The sequence below is a fragment of the Alexandromys fortis genome, unplaced genomic scaffold (assembly GCF_014885135.2).
Source record: "Alexandromys fortis isolate MF-2015 unplaced genomic scaffold, M_Fortis_MF-2015_v1.1 scaffold_281, whole genome shotgun sequence".
Taxonomy (NCBI): Eukaryota; Metazoa; Chordata; class Mammalia; order Rodentia; family Cricetidae; genus Alexandromys; species Alexandromys fortis.
The window spans coordinates 165,529-181,576 of NW_026068161.1; the positions used below are offsets into that span (position 1 = coordinate 165,529).

Consider the following 16,048-nt stretch of genomic DNA (forward strand, 5'->3'; position numbering starts at 1 on the left):
TAGGCCAGCCTAAACTGCATAAGACACTCAAAAGATAAGCAACAACAAAACAATGCACAAAATACATTTAAAAGCACTAGGGGTTAAACTCGTTAACCAAATGAGGTTAGAAGAAGAGAAAAATATATGTCTAGTAATCAATGCAAGGGTGGTTGGTTTAATTTTAATATTTGAACAACAAACTACCTTGTACATAGAATCATTTTAAATCACAGAATTGATGATGTAGAGCTTTGTAAATATATTTTCCATTCTCACCCAAGTCATTCACCTACTTATTTATAAACAGAAGATAGATAGATTAGATGATAGATAGATAGATAGATAAATAGATAGATAGATAGATAGATAGATAGATAGATAGATAGATAATGCATCTAGAATGTTCACTTTATCAGTCTTCATTTTATGCTTCTCTGATTTACTAACATCATCTATTGGGCTTCCTCATTCTTCAAACCTAATGTGCTGCTTAGAACACCTAAGTTTCTTAAATAATACTCTTCCAGGCCTCCCCACCCCCCAAAAATCCACAGTAGAGATGTGGTGAGCTATAGGCATCAAAAAGGCCAGGCATATAGTTTTCATTCAAATATCAACCAACTTAAAGAGATGGGGAGGGGTGAGAATATAAATGGAACTCGGGAGCCATGACGCCCAAGGACAAGTGGCAGAGGTCCAGCTGGTGCCTCTGCTGTCATCCCTGCAGCCTGCTCAGGCTAATGGCAGGTCACAAATCCCAGGCGTCCCAAGTAGGTTCTACAGTCAGACTCCTGCGGCCATTGCTGCTGGCTCCTAAGGTTAGCTTCCTGCTATCAAACATGCGTACAGCATTACCACCTATCTAGTTCTGTGAAACAGAAACAATGTGGACATTTCTGCAAAGACTGCTGATATAAACATACAATCCTCTCCCTACTCAAGCAGACGCAGAGGCTGTCTCATATTAAAAGATGTGTGAAGGCTGGATGTTAGAGGAGACAATGGTAAATGTGCACAAGGGAATGGCCAGGAGGTGATCCAGGGTGTATAAATCACCTGTACTATGATAGTGGTCAAAACAAACATTGCTTTTGTGCTTCGCTACTTTGGAAAGAATATAAAATATACCAGATGAATGTTTGTGATTCTAAAAAGGAATAAATAACACTTATGTTGGGAATGGTAAGGTACACAAAGCCCACTCAGAGCAGTCTCAAGTGGATGTGCATGCAGAACTACGCGATTTCAGCAGAGAAAGGCCAATTTACAAACAGATGTCATGTCCTTGACTGAGGGAGCTCTGGAAAATGCAACATCAGAATCAAAAACATCAAATCTAATTATAGTTAGCCTAGCAATATATGAAATTCACAGATTAGGTAATATATTTAATTGTCAGACTGAAATTAGCCAATACTTCTGGGCAAAATAGGAAGCGAGCTTAAACTTGCTTCTTAGGAAACAGTTTATAGAAAAACAGAAATAACAAGGACCTTTGCTTACGTACCCTAATTGTGGCTTTTTGACATCTTAATTAGTATTAAATAGTTCATTCTTAATGGTTATCAGCTTGAAATTTAGTAACGATTCAAATATCTTTACCTAGAGTTGTTGTGGGTCAAAAGTAAAACAGGTTTTATTTAATTAAAATTTAAACCACTGGGAACAGTAATTTAAGGATTACATTTTTTAGACTTGGGAAACTTAAGAATTTTAACTACTATTTAAGTACTATATTCACCTGTAATTTTCAAATCTTACAGTATTACTTTAAGTCTGCACAAAATTCAAACAGGTTTTCCTTGGCTTCTTTCCAAACCATAGCACTTACGCTTTGGGGACCGCTGCTTTCGGTTTCTTTAAGCAGAAAAACCTTTCACGTGGACCGCATTTCCAATAGCGCATCCTTCCTCACACGGGAGTTTCTCAACTCATTTTTTAAAAGTGAAATTTAAAATATGAAATAAGCACACCCTGACCCTTTTGAAAGTTTTAAAATAAAGCCAGATTTTGACCGCACTTCTATAGTTATTCTTGAAAACTCAACAACAAAAAAAGAGAACAGAATCAACTGAGATTTCAGTTTCATCTTTTGATTTTCTTATTTTCTAATCACCTTAACAAGCCAAAAATAAAACATATCATTTAATGTCTAACACATAAACAGCCTACCTGAATGGTCAAAATAATCTGGTAAGGCATTAATCTAAATCAGCTTACTGCTCTGAACAGTCACCAGAAAAATAATTAAATATTTAAGATTTAACATTTCAAACACTACCATGAACAACAAAAACAAAAAAACAAGAGAATCAAAATTTAGTATACAGTCCCATGGTTTGCTGCCTAGACAAAGTGAAAACGAGCTATTTAATATTTATGTTAAACATTCTCCTACATATTCTAAATAGAGCTTCTGTTCTATGGACTAAAATTCCCACAAACTTGACACTAGCATGGTCCTTTGCTTATCACAAGCACGCCCATCAAAGGCGTCTCCACTATCAATACAGGAGCACCCTCATCAGAAGTCCTGTAAAGGAATATAACTTTCTCTGACTAAATGTCAAGCCAAACTGTCACATTAGTTTACTCTTTATTTCTTGAGATATCAGCACTACTTACTATGTCCCACAAATACGGATAATTAGAATATACTAAGAACAAACATATCACCTTCCTTAACAATTACCTAAAATTGCAACTGACATCTTCAAATTCAAGCTTTGTTTCTGTGAGGTCATCCCAAACAAGAAACCACACTGATATCTGATCCTTCCTACCATTTTCTCCATCTCTTTCCAGATGTATCAAGTACACTTCAAACTTTCTTATTTATACACTTGTCTCTCCTACTAAAAACCTTTCACGGCTATAACAAGATTTGCTACCTTTCTTTTTTTGTTGTCTATACAATATCACTTCCACATAAATGCCAAAATAAACTACTGTGGGCAATCTCTTATCCCCTGAAATATATAAAGCATTTTATCACACTAAAAATGTCCCTATCCTTCCAGCAAGCTTCAAGCATACCCCTCAAAGTGTCTAATATTTCTATCAAGAATTGTCTAATGTTTCTATCAAAAAAGGTTCTTTGTAAAAAAAAATTAACAAAACAAGCAGATTTTTTAAAAGAATGAATCTATTGAAAAGAACACAGTGATTACTAACTACAGATAGGCGAATCAAGAAAATAATAAGCAAACAGCCCATCTTTCCACAAAATGTCTCCATCTGTCTGATAATTAGAGACCACGCTCTGTCCTGACCACGCTTGGAATTCTGAGGCAACACAGACTGAAGACGGATCCCGCCCTCTCAGTTTTGAGCAGTCCTGGCTCGGGTCTGCATTTGGGGCAGCCTAAGGAAAGGGGAGGAAGGTGACCAGGCAACAAGTAATTAAGCCAAGACTTAATTACCACCGAGCACGGATTCTCACACAGCACTGCAAAACGGGCAACTACAGATCTCGCTCTCCCTAAACCCAGGGGTGCGAACGGCGGCGCGGCTGTGAAGCACTCGCTACTCTGAAAGCACCTTATTTCATCCAACTTCTTCCTTCTTTTTTGAGAAGTCCACTTAGGGGTCCCAGCACTTTCTACTTGAATTTTGTTTTTTAGCTAATTCTGTAAAACAGTCGGTACTAGCATTTCTTAAAAAGAACACTACACTTTTAACAAAGAGAACAAATTTGCCACAACAAAAATTACCCAAAGTCTCAAACATCACATAACTTGCTATCTTTGCAGTAACTGCGGACCACACACAGTAGGACGGTCTAAGTCGGTCCCCTACGAACCTCCCTGCTTCCTTGGTAAGGAGACCCCTTCTGCAAGTCAATGACCACTTTGTGGCAAACCTGAGGCAAGCAAAATTAAACTTTGCCCATTTCAAATATAAAAATTAGGAATTTGGCTCTGATGCAGACAAGGTAAGCTTTTTATAGCACCTGCAATATTAAATTGATTTAGTGTGCTGAAAAACAAGACAGTGAGTTACTGAATCTGTGTTTCATTCAGTGCACTTTAAAACGAATTTAAGGAATTCAGTTGTATAAAACAGGATCTGAATCTTATCAGATAAAAATATTTTCGCTGTTAGCAAGCCTCGGGTTGTATGTCTGAGAAAACAAATTAGTCTCCAGTTCTAAGCGTGATAATAGTGCCCCCTAATGGGGGTTTTGACTTGAGGGGTTTACTCACATTTTTAAAAAGCAAATATTCTCTAATGGATAAGTTACCTCACTTTCACCAAAAAGCAAATTCTCTAATATAAATTTAACAAAATTTGGACCACTCAAAGAGTTACCTATATTGAATTAAAAAAAAAAGGTAAGAAACCCTGTGAATAACAGAAACAAATGACACATTTCTAGGTTTTACATTATCCTAAAGCACAATCCAAGCAAACACCAGGCAAACAGTTTTATCTAAGGACAGTCTTTCTTCACACTTCTGGTACTCACTGACGGAGCGAGCAGCATCTCCTAAGTGGAAGGCATCACCGAATCCGACAGAAGTGCTCCCAAGTTATTCACTGTCACGGGAGCTCCAGCGTCAACAGGAGCATCTTTAACAAGGCTGCCACAAGACAACCATGAGCACCTACCCTGTCATCTACAGTTAGTTCCCCAAACAACTCAGTGTGTATTATTTTAAGAGAAAACGCACTAAAATTAAGAAAATCTACTGTGATACTTGCCAGTGAAATAAATCCAATAGCATTAGAATTTTCAGGTTGGTGTTCACAACCCATTCAAAACTTGGGTAATACCATGTGCAACATCCAGGAGAAATAAGCACTGAGCAACTACCACCAAATACATATCTAAAATAAAAAAAGAAACTACCATCTTACTTTTTATCCAAACCATATAAAGAGAATAAGGAATAAGAAAGTTATATTATCAGTCAAAATTGTTCAAAGAGCCAAAACTTTTAGTATTTTAGGTTAAAGACCCATATGATTACTGTAACCAGTGTAGTAGAATATAGCTACAAATACATGAACAAACAGGACAGTCTTCCAATGAAACTTTAGTTACAGCAGCAGGAACGCAGGTCAGTTTGCAACCTGGTTTAAAACATTTACTAATATTTTATTTGTACCACAGATTAAAATTCCTCACTTCACATGAGGCACCAAAACAAAAACAAAAAGCCAAGCCCATATCCCTACCAAAAATTCTTAAGAAACCAAAACTGTATAATTACCATAACTATGAAATATTTGACATTTCAGTTTCATAAAGCGGTGGCAGAAGAGGACACAGAATAATGGAAAACCAGTGAGTAAAACAAGCAGCAGCCTTTACTATGACGCACAATAACCCACATCTAGGAATATTATAAGACACCTAACCATAGTAAGAAATTTTATTTCACAAAAATAAATAAATAAAAATTCTAATGATGACCACATTCTGATGATTATTAAGAGAATAAATGGGTTTGGATAACTGAACCTAAAATTCAAACTTCTCACCGAAGACTATGAAGAAACAGAGTGTCATGCTATAATGAAAAGGATGGATCCCATTAGCTCTTTGTACGAGCACGTTTGACTGAGACCTGAGGTCAATGGCAGGTGTCTTCAGCAAATCACTCTCTGCCTTATACTTGGAGGAGTCTCTCACTGAACCTGGAGTTATATCAATTCAGCTTCACTGGATGACAAGGAAGTGTAGGGACCCTCCTTCCTCCATGCTATGCCCTTATACTAAGATCTGGGGTTACAGACACACACTACAGAGCCATGCTTTTGCTGAAAGCTGGGGAGCTACCATGAGTTGTCAAAGTTTGGGAGGCAGGTACTTTAGACTGTGCTACCTTCACAGCCCTTTATTAGTTCTTACAGGTAAACCAAGAAATTAAAGCTTGTTTTATATAAAGAGATTTCAAATATGGAATCACACTGCTTTACATCCAATATATTTTAATCTCTGACAAACACTTCAGTTTCCTAATACAGAAAATAGGGCTGATAAAAATTATATCCTGTGTGGGACAGGATATAATGACCAGGATTTAAAAATTACTAGTATTACTAAATGCTAAGTACAGTTTTTTCTTATCTTGAAACTGTTAAAGCCTTAAACAAGCTTCTTAAAGTATACGTTAACTAACTTCCAATTGTCAAGTTCTAAAATTAATATGTAACACTTTATGCAGCATAATTGGACTAAACATTATTTCTTTATATTCTAAAGAATGTTATTTAAAAAATAATACCTACCCAACAAAATCAGGCATTATATATTCTGAGATGGTTTTTATTCTAACCAACCAAGTTGGTTCAATAAACATCTAAAGCTCTTCATTTTTAAGAGAAAACAACTGTATGAATAACCACTTGTCCCCTGGTCTGAAATAGTGAATATTAAATTACAACTAAGTATCTCCAGATATGCTTACTAGAGAAACTGATCTCTACTGATACTGCTTTAGGAGACTACACAAACCCAAGATTATCCTTATCAAAGGTGTTTTTACAGAAACCCAAGTGAAAACAGGCCTGTTTAGAACACAAAAAAAAAAATGTATTATGTATAGAAGTTTACAAATTAACACACAGGCAGTCAGGTGTTTCAAACAAAGGCAGATACATGATTTTCCAGAGATATTAAGTTAATGGAAAACTATTCCCAGAAGAATGAGAGTATCATGAAACCAGCCTCTGCAAGAATATACTGTACATTTCTAGTATGTTCAAGTTGCTTCACAGAAAAGGCTGAATAAAATAGTGACATTTTAATAAGTTAAAAGTAATTGGCTAAAAGTTATTTAAAAAATCATGAGGGACCAACGAGATGGAGCAGTAGAGAAGGAAAATGCTTCCCATTCAAGTCTGACAGCCCAAGACCAATCTCCAAAATCCATAAAGATGGAAAGGCAAAAATAACCTCTAACCTACACACACATGCTGTGGCACACATGCCTCCAACCACAATAATAAATAGTTACATTTAGCCGGCACTGGCAGCACACATCTTTAATTCCAGCACAGAGGCAGAGGCAGGCAGATGTCTGTGAGTTTAAGGCCAACCTGATCTAGATACCAAGTTCCAGGACAGCCAAGGCTACAGAGGAAAACCCTGCCTCAAAAATAAATAAATAAATAAATAAATAAACAAACAAACAAATGTAAAAGAAAATACATAAGAAAAATACCCAATTTATAGCATTATAAATACAATTCTTAGAAATAAGCTTAACCAAGGAGACAAAAGACTTGCCACTACCTACAGTGACTTACATATTCAATGTAATCCCTATCAAAATTCTAATATTTTAATAAGTCAAATAATGCAGGCTGGAGAGTTGGCTCAGCAGTTAAGAGCACTGGCTGTTCTTTTAGATGTCCTGGGTTCAATTCCCAAAAGCCATATGGTGGCTCACAGTCATCTATAAGAGGATCTGATGATACCCTCTTCTGGCTTGCAAACATACATGTAGACAGAGCAATAGTAAACATAAAATACATGAATAAATACATTTCTTTTTTTTAAAAAAGTGTAAATATGCACAGAATTTCCAACAAAGCTAAATAGCAGCATAGTCTCGAAAGAGAAAAACAAAACTAAAAATCTCACACTTTCTGAATACAAAATTGTATTCCAGCTGGTTGTGGTATCACACGCCTTTAATCCCAGCCTAAGGAAGGCAGAGAGGTATGATGATCTCTGTGAGTTTCAGGATACCCTGGTCCAAAGAACTCCATGACAGCTAAGAACTACACAGTAAAGAATATCCCAAAAACCAACCAAAACAAAAAGGACATCACAAAGCTAAGAAACCTAAGGCATGTTCTTGTATTGATGGAACAGCCTGACTTCATTTTAAGATTAGAAGCCATCTATTACAAAGTCAAAATAAATCCATTCCTATTATCTATAAAACTTGGATTTGATCATGTCTTAACCAGGTCTTTTCTGGAATTTGACATGTCCCAAGCCCTATACGCTAACCTCCACCCTGATAAGATGCTCTGCCAAAAATATTTTGCAATGTTCAGCAAAGTTCCTATGAAATCAAAAAACCTCTGGAAATCCCCAAACACCTGAAAACCCTCACTCGTGCTGTTTTTGAACTATATTAACCCCACTGTCTCCTATGTTCAAAGCTATTTCCTCAAACTTTGCTTTAGAGAGATAGCCCTGTCTAACAGAAAATAAAGCCTGCATAATTTGACCAAAGAATTTGAGGGATGATCTTTACTCTCATTCAGCGGGATTAAAAGAGGACAGACATTTGAACCAGACTAATTGCAAATTGTTAAGAAAAAAATCCAATTGTAGTGTGGGACGTCCTTCTGTATATGTGTAACTTGTATTGGTTAATGTTTCGGCCAGGGGCTTGGCAGAATAGAGCTAGGCAGGAAAACTAAGCTGACTGCTGTGAGAAAGAAGGCAGGGTCAGGCAGAAACCGTGTAGCCCTGCTGCAGACAGACCTTGCCGGTAAGCCACAACCATGTGGCAATACACAAATTAATAGAAATGGGTCAAAGTTTAAAAGTAAGCCAGAAATATGCTTAAGCTATTGGCCAAACAGTATTGCAAATAATATAGTTTATGTGTGATTATTTCGTGGTCTGTGCAGCCTGGAACAAACAAGCAGCTTCTGTCTACACAACTGTATGGGAAAAGGACTTGAATAATTCTTTTCTCCAAAAGCTATTCAAGCCATCAAGTAGAATAGGCCCCCCCATATTCACAGGACCCATGACTAGGGAGGGATTCAACCAATTTCAGATCAAAAGTATGTAGGAAAGAATTTGTGTCTGTATTGAACTTTTACAGACATTTTCTCTTTATTGTTCTCTCAGCTATTAATAATATACTGTTAACAACTACTCACATATTAGGCAAATGAGTAAAGTGAAGATTTCCAGCATAAAGAAGGATGTTCACAGGTTGCACATAAATACTATACTGTTTGACATAAAAGGAAGTAAGCATACAAGAAATGTTATATTTAAGGTGAGGTCCTAGAAACAATCCCTAATAGAAAACAAGGATGGACAGACAGGAAAAGAGGTTCAGCATCATTGTTCATCAGTAAGTTACCATGCACACCACTGAGAAAAAACCCACGGCTGGACTCCAAATTCTACAATACCAACCTGCCAGGCAAGGTGTGCCTGATGGTGCAACGCTGGCATGAGAGAGCTATGGAGAAACAACTTTATTACTAGATCTGAGGGATGCTCCAAAGAAGGGAATTCACGGCTAGTTCTCCAAACCTGGTCAAAAGCCCAAGCTATAGGTGGGAGCCTACTACTATTGCTACATGGACATGTTGTCAAACTGTCTTCTAAATGTTAATGTCTATACTCGTGGATTGGTGTTACTCTCAGTCTTGGCCAAAAGAAGTCTCTTTCTGCTGTGGGCAGCGACACAGAGGCTCACAACCGGTAAAGTATTAAGAAAGGGAAACTCAGGGTTCAGCCCTAAATGAATATCTAAATCAAACCCCAACACATATGAAGGTTGAGAAAATACCATCTAAGAGGAGGCAGAAAGAGCACGAAGATGAGTCTGGGACATGCTGTCTTCCTGACCTATACTGGCACTGTGCTTAGGAGCTCACTGACACTACGGTTACCAGAACATCAAGGCAACAAGATCCGTCAGCTTTCCAGCTGATTGCTTTAACTGGACCCAGTAGGTCACACACACACACACACACACACACACAAAGTAAACAAAATAAAATAATTAATACTTATGATGGTAAATATGGGCAAGTGACGTGTTGGGGGTGTTGGAGGAGTGGTACAGATTTGGGAACAGGTATGATCAAGATACATCGTATACATATATACAATAGTCAGGGAATAAAGTAAAAATAGTCTTGATTGGAGAAATGACTCAGGACTGGAGTTTGTTTTCCAAAACCCACTCCAAATGACTCAACAAGCTATTATTCCAGCTCCAGAGGATCCCACCACACACACACACACACACACACACACACACACACACACACACACACACACAAGATCTTTTAAATAAAGTCTTAAGAAATCCTGTTATATGCTACAACATGGATGAAACTTGAAAACATTGCCTCAAAGCCTGCATGATTCAACTTGCCAGTTGTCTAAAAGGCAGTCAAACTGAAAGCAATTCACAGCAGTGGTTGTCGGGGCTGAGAGTAACAGAAAAATTAGTAGAGAGCTGGAACGATGTCTCAGAGGTTAAGAGCACTGACTATTCTTCCAGAGGACATGGGATCAATTCCAGCACCCACATGGCAGCTCATAACTGTCTGTGACTCCAGTTCCAGAGGATCCAACATGCTCACACAGACATATATGAAAGCAAAAACACCAATTAATATAAAATAAAAATAAATAATTTTTTTAAAAAAGAAACATTAATAGTATCACTTTTGGGTTATGAGGGTTTTTTTTTTTTTCCGATTTTTGAGACAGCTCTGTGTAGCTCTGGCTGGCGCCCAGACGTGTGGACAACTGAATCCACAGAAAGCCTGAAAAAGCTTGGGAAAGAGTAAAGTATGTTTTCTTGATAGCAGCAATTTCTTGGGTCTGCTTCGCTTGCTAGAGGCAAGCAAGTGCTCTCATCTAAGAGAGGCTTCCTGACTCAGCTTCAGCTGCAAAACCCTGCAGCTCATTAAGAGGTCCTGCCACGAAACACTTAAACGGTGTTGGTGAAAAGCTGAACGCATGCTTTTCAGTTTTCAGCCATAGCAGGNCAACTAGATTTTAAAAGAGAAATCTTTAAAGATGTTGCGTTTGTGTCTGGTATGATCTTTTAACTAGAAGGATGATCTTATAAAGCAGCTATCGATACATATCTCTTTCTTTGTCTTTTTTGAGACTTACCTCTTCCTAAGCCCTTCAAAGCAGAAGACAATGACTGCCAAACAGGACAAAGTCATGAACCTTATTACACAAATTCTCACTGCACAGAACATGCAATGTTTCCAAGAAACTCAAAAGTCAAGTTGAGATTTAGGTTAACCCAGTAAAACTCTGATAGCATATAATCAAAAGTTAACTGGAAAATTTGTCAACATTACTTGTATATCCTGCAAAGACAAACTTGATGCCAGTCCAGACCCTTACCTTCATCAAACTCAGCATCATCTTCTGTGTGCTGGGGGAATGGGAAGCAGTTGGTAATCTCTAGTCGATCTTCTACAACCAGACCCAGGAGCACTCCCTGCACTACCTCAGTTCCTTGTCCTTCTTCTTGATAATGTTTGATTATCTTTAATATTACCTGAAAGAAAATACAAAAGAGAACTTTAAAGACATACTAGTTTATATTTTACTTATTTCTAAGAGAAAAAAAAAAACTCTACCAATGAGTTTCCACAACCATAAAACTACGTATTAGGACTCAACAAATTTAGTCTCACAAACCATTTCCTTTAACTTTAGGTGGAAAGATAAACCTGGGAATTACTTGTGTTCATTTCAATAAATAAAATTTCAAATTTAAGGGTAAATTATCTATAGCATTTAAGACTGGCTAAAATAAACTCATCAAGAAAGACTCCACCAATGTAATAAATGTATGACCTTACCATTTCAACCTAATGAAATAAAGCACACAAAAAGTAGTCAAACCACATCGTTCTCAAACCTAAGCAGCTTCATTCATCCTTTGAAATCGTATGGTCTTTCCACGCCCCTACTGCTGTCGTAGGAATACACACGGCCCCAAACTCCTGTGTTTAGTGTTATGCCTCAGCTGGTGGCAGTATTTCTGGAGATTCTGGAAATGCTAGGAGATTGGAGCTAATTGGAGGATATCGGTTCCTAGAAGCGTGGGCTCTGAAATTCATACCTGGTCCCAACCCCCTACCCTCCAGTGCTTCCCCATCTCCTCTTTCATCCACTTCTGCCACCATGATGGTGTCTACTCAAACACACGGGGCATGCAACCACAAACTGAACCATTTGAAACCAAGAACCAAAGTTAAATTTCCTCCTTTAAGGTATTTTCCTCTGGTGTTTGCCCCAGCAATGTAAAGTCATATTCCCGCCCACAATGTTAGCTGAAGCAGGCTGCCTGACTAACAACAACTAGGAAGGAGAGTTTATCCCAGCTCAGTGTCGGGGGTTCTAGCCCATGTTTTGGAGAGAGTGAGGTAGAACATCATGGTAGACAGTATAGTGGAGCTGTCTGAGCTAATGTCTCCATGGCAACAAATAGACAGGAAAGGAACAGAGACAACTGCAGCCCCTCTAAGCAGACCCCCAGATACTCCGCAAGCCAAGCCCCATCACACAAGTCTTCACTTCTTCCCAACACCACCATAAAGGATGACTCCAACACAGGATTAACTAAGTCAGAACCCTCATGACCCAGCCACTTCCCAAAGCCCATCTGGTGACAATTCAGCTTTGTACCTAAGCCATAAGAATATTAAACTGGAGGCTGGAGCAACAGATGGCTCAGAGGTGAAGAGTGTTGACTGCTCTTCCAGAGGACCTGGGTTCAATTCCCAGCACCCACACGGCAGCTCACAACTGTGTAACTATAACTATAGTTCTGTAACTCTAGTCCCTGACACCCTTTCACAGGCATACAAACAGAGCTTAATAAGCCCTTTTAACCGCTGGCCTCTCTAGCCCCTCTAATTATTTATCTGAAAGAACAAAAAAAGAGCTGGGCAGTGGTGACTCACACCTCTAATCCTGGCACTCAGGAGGCAGAGGCAGGCAGGTCTCTGTGAGCTCGAGACTAGCCTGGTCTATAAGAGCTAGTTCCAGGACAGCTAGAACTGCTACACAGAAAACCCCTGTCTCAAAAAAATCAAACACAAAGCCAAAAAAAAAAGCAAAAACAAAATAAAAAAAGAGAGAGAGAAAAAGAAAGGAAGAATTAAAGAACAACTGAATGAACAAAGAAAGAAAATTCCTCAAGGGAACAAACTGAAGCCTATTTTTTATAATTCTACATAACCACAAATCTGTTAAATACATGTGTTTAAAACTTGCGTGTTTGGGATCTGGAAGTCTCAACGTCCTGCTTACTGCACCCCCTCTTAAAGACTCTCATAAATGAAGGGCTGTTTTACTCAGTATCACATCTGCAACAGCTAACAGACACTAGCACATGAAAGATACTCCAAATGTAGTTTGTTTAAGGAATGCATAAAAAAATACCAATCATTCACGATACACTAAATCCTCTGCTCAATGTCTAACAGGCAATGAATGACTTAATCTAATCCCTACAGCCATCTTTTCACAAAGCCAGTCGTACTATTTTCCTGTCTTCTCAAGGAAAGTTAAGCTGACATGAAATGAGTGTATTCATGTAAACCTTGGTACTTTTAAGTTACTCTGCAGTAACTCAGAAAGTGAAGGTGTGATAAACATGCTTATAACAGGCTAGACCATCATGATACAGAGTCAGCATCTCCAGATGGTGTTGCTGTAACTATGGCTACATACTAAGGGGTTCATGCACACAGCACAACATACAAGATCAGGCAGCAACTGTCTGTGAAAGAATGGTGATGATCAAATTAAAGCCCTGGTCGCTGAAACAAGTGCCAGTCACTCCAGGAATGCAAAGCAGCTTTGAATCTTTCACACATCAGTCTCATGAGTTGCAAATTAGGAAAATCCACCCACAAACATCATCACCTGTTCATGCTCAACTATTTACTTTCTTTCCCACCAACCACCATGGCTCTTTCCACAAAGCAGTACTGATATACTTAATTAGTCCTGTTTAGTAAAGTCAGGTTCCCTGTCCTTACTTTCAAAAGCAGATGTGTGGAAGGTTTACTAGTTCTCCAAAACAAAAACATATCCCCATAATATATTTTGATATTGAGCCCACATACTCCAGAGACTTACATCACTTGCTCTCCACTTAACAAATGATCTAACAGATGTTTTCAGCATAAATAAATGCCCCTATTTACATATAAAGAGGCATCTAGGGAGCCCTAAAATATTCTTGCACCCAATCATACCCTCTGAACTCAGAGTTAACTAATCGGAGCTGGGTGTATATGTATACTGTTTGGGATGTTTTGCATTTAGATTCTCCAGGTGACTAGACGATATCATCCTACTTGACTCTAATACCTTAAAACTTAGTTTTAGTTATTATTTAAATTAGTGTAGCTATATGTGTCTATGTGTAGATATCTGCTCCTGAGTATGAACAGCCTGTAAAAGCCAGAAGTTACTGGGTACTCTACAGTGGGACTTACAAGTGGTTGAGAGCCACCTGACACGGGTTCTGGGAATCAAACTTGGGTCCTCTACAAAAGAAGTAAGTGCCCTTGGTACTGAAGCCATCTCTCCAATCCTATTCTGTCTTTTAACGAACACGATCCGGCTTTCCTTTGTCTTTGTTTTGTTGGTTTAACTCCTCAAAAGGTTATAATGCCATGAGCTTTCTTTCTTCTAAGACTTCTCAATGTTTCTAAAAAGTGAAGAATGAGAATTCCTTGCCTTACTTAATGTCATGCAAACTTCAAAAATCTTTTTGAATATTTTCTTCATGTGAATGTGAATATTTTATTTATAAAAGCAAAAATACCACCCCAATAAAGAAGCCCAGCTCAACCTGGAAGAACATTACAGTAGAAAGCAAGAGGAAAGAGAAGCACAGAGATCCCTTCTTAAAAGCAGACTGCATCCTGCAGTCCAGTAGCCTCAGGGCTCTGAGCAACCCCAGGCCTCCAGAACCAGTGCTGACAGGATCCTAGAAATGAGTGCAAAGCACAGTCTGCTATAAACTCTGTCTTCTCAGACAAATGAGCAGTGCCCTCTTACAGCGGGACATAAAGCAAGGCAAGGAATCCTACCAGCAAAATACTAAAGGATGCCGTGTCTGCTCAGACAACCCTACAAGGAACGTTCCTAGATCACTAACGCACACTGTGAAATAGCTAACCAGGCTGTTGTCTAATCTCTAAGGAACATAAGAGGATTGTTCAACATGCCTGGCTTTAAAAAGAAAAACAAAACAAACGTAACCTAACTTTGATTCAAAGTCTAAATGTAGCAACTGATTTAACTTAAGGTAGTGTTCTCAAAAAAAAAAAAAAAAAAAAAAAAGATAGTATTCTCAAGAGAACAGGGAACCCTCAAGGTTCAGGGATCTGTCTATACAGAAGAGGAAGCAGAAACATTTTTAGAGCCAGAAGTGATGGATGGCTCCAAGGAACAGGGTCTTCCACACAGCAGGATGATACACATATGAACTCAGAGACTGACACAGCACACACAAGGCCTGCACCGGTTAGTGGACATGGACTTTTACCCTAACCAAGAACTTATCTGCAATTGACACACGCTGGCAAAGAAAAAGAATCGGTTTTCCCCACCTTGGTCACACTCTGCACTTTACTGCAGGGCCAGTTTTGAGGAATGGCTGGCCAACACAAAAGTAACTCAATGGTATTCTGGTAGCTTTCGGTTTCATTTTGCTTTATTTGGACTTTTTCTGTCTTACTGGTCTTTTGTTGTTTATTTTGGTTTCCATTTTTGTTTTGTTGGAGTTTCTCTAGCTCCTTTTTTTTTGGTTTACTGGTTTTGTTAGATTTTGTTTTCTTTCAGAGAAAGAAAAAGTGGAGTTGGTAGAGAGGTGGCAAAGATCTGGGGATTGTGGGACACAAAAACATAATCAAATAAATTGAATAAAAATATTTTTCAATAAAAAAGTTTAAAACAAGCCGGGCAGTGATGGTACATGCCTTTAATCCCAGCACTTGGAAGGCAGAGGTAGATGGATTTTTGTAAGTTTGAAACCAGCCTGGTCTACATAGCCAGTTCTAGAGCACCAGAACTCCATAAAAAGATCCTGTCTCCAAAACAAATAAACAAAAAAGTTTAAGACATATATATGGGGGACCATAAATACTAATCTATAATAGCCAAGTAAGTTATTACAATAACAATCAGAAATGCTTAAATTTAAAGCATTAACAGAATGGGTAAATAAGTGGATATTGGCTGCAAAGGATAAACATGCTACAATCCACAGACCCAGAGAAGACTAGGTAACAAGGAGGGCCCAAGGGGGGGATGCATGGATCTCCCTGGGAAGGAGAAATAGAGAAA

At 38.3% G+C, this 16,048-nt stretch overlaps 1 protein-coding gene across 1 annotated transcript in view; it reads right to left on the bottom strand.

Moving 5' to 3' along the window:
* The window catches only part of Eif3h (eukaryotic translation initiation factor 3 subunit H), a 71,410-nt gene that overhangs the window by 50,644 nt on the left and 4,718 nt on the right, over positions 1-16,048 (bottom strand). The window contains exon 2 of the mRNA XM_050127788.1: positions 11,075-11,231. Within this exon, the coding sequence (XP_049983745.1) occupies positions 11,075-11,231 (157 nt within the window). The remainder of the gene's footprint in view (positions 1-11,074; positions 11,232-16,048) is intronic.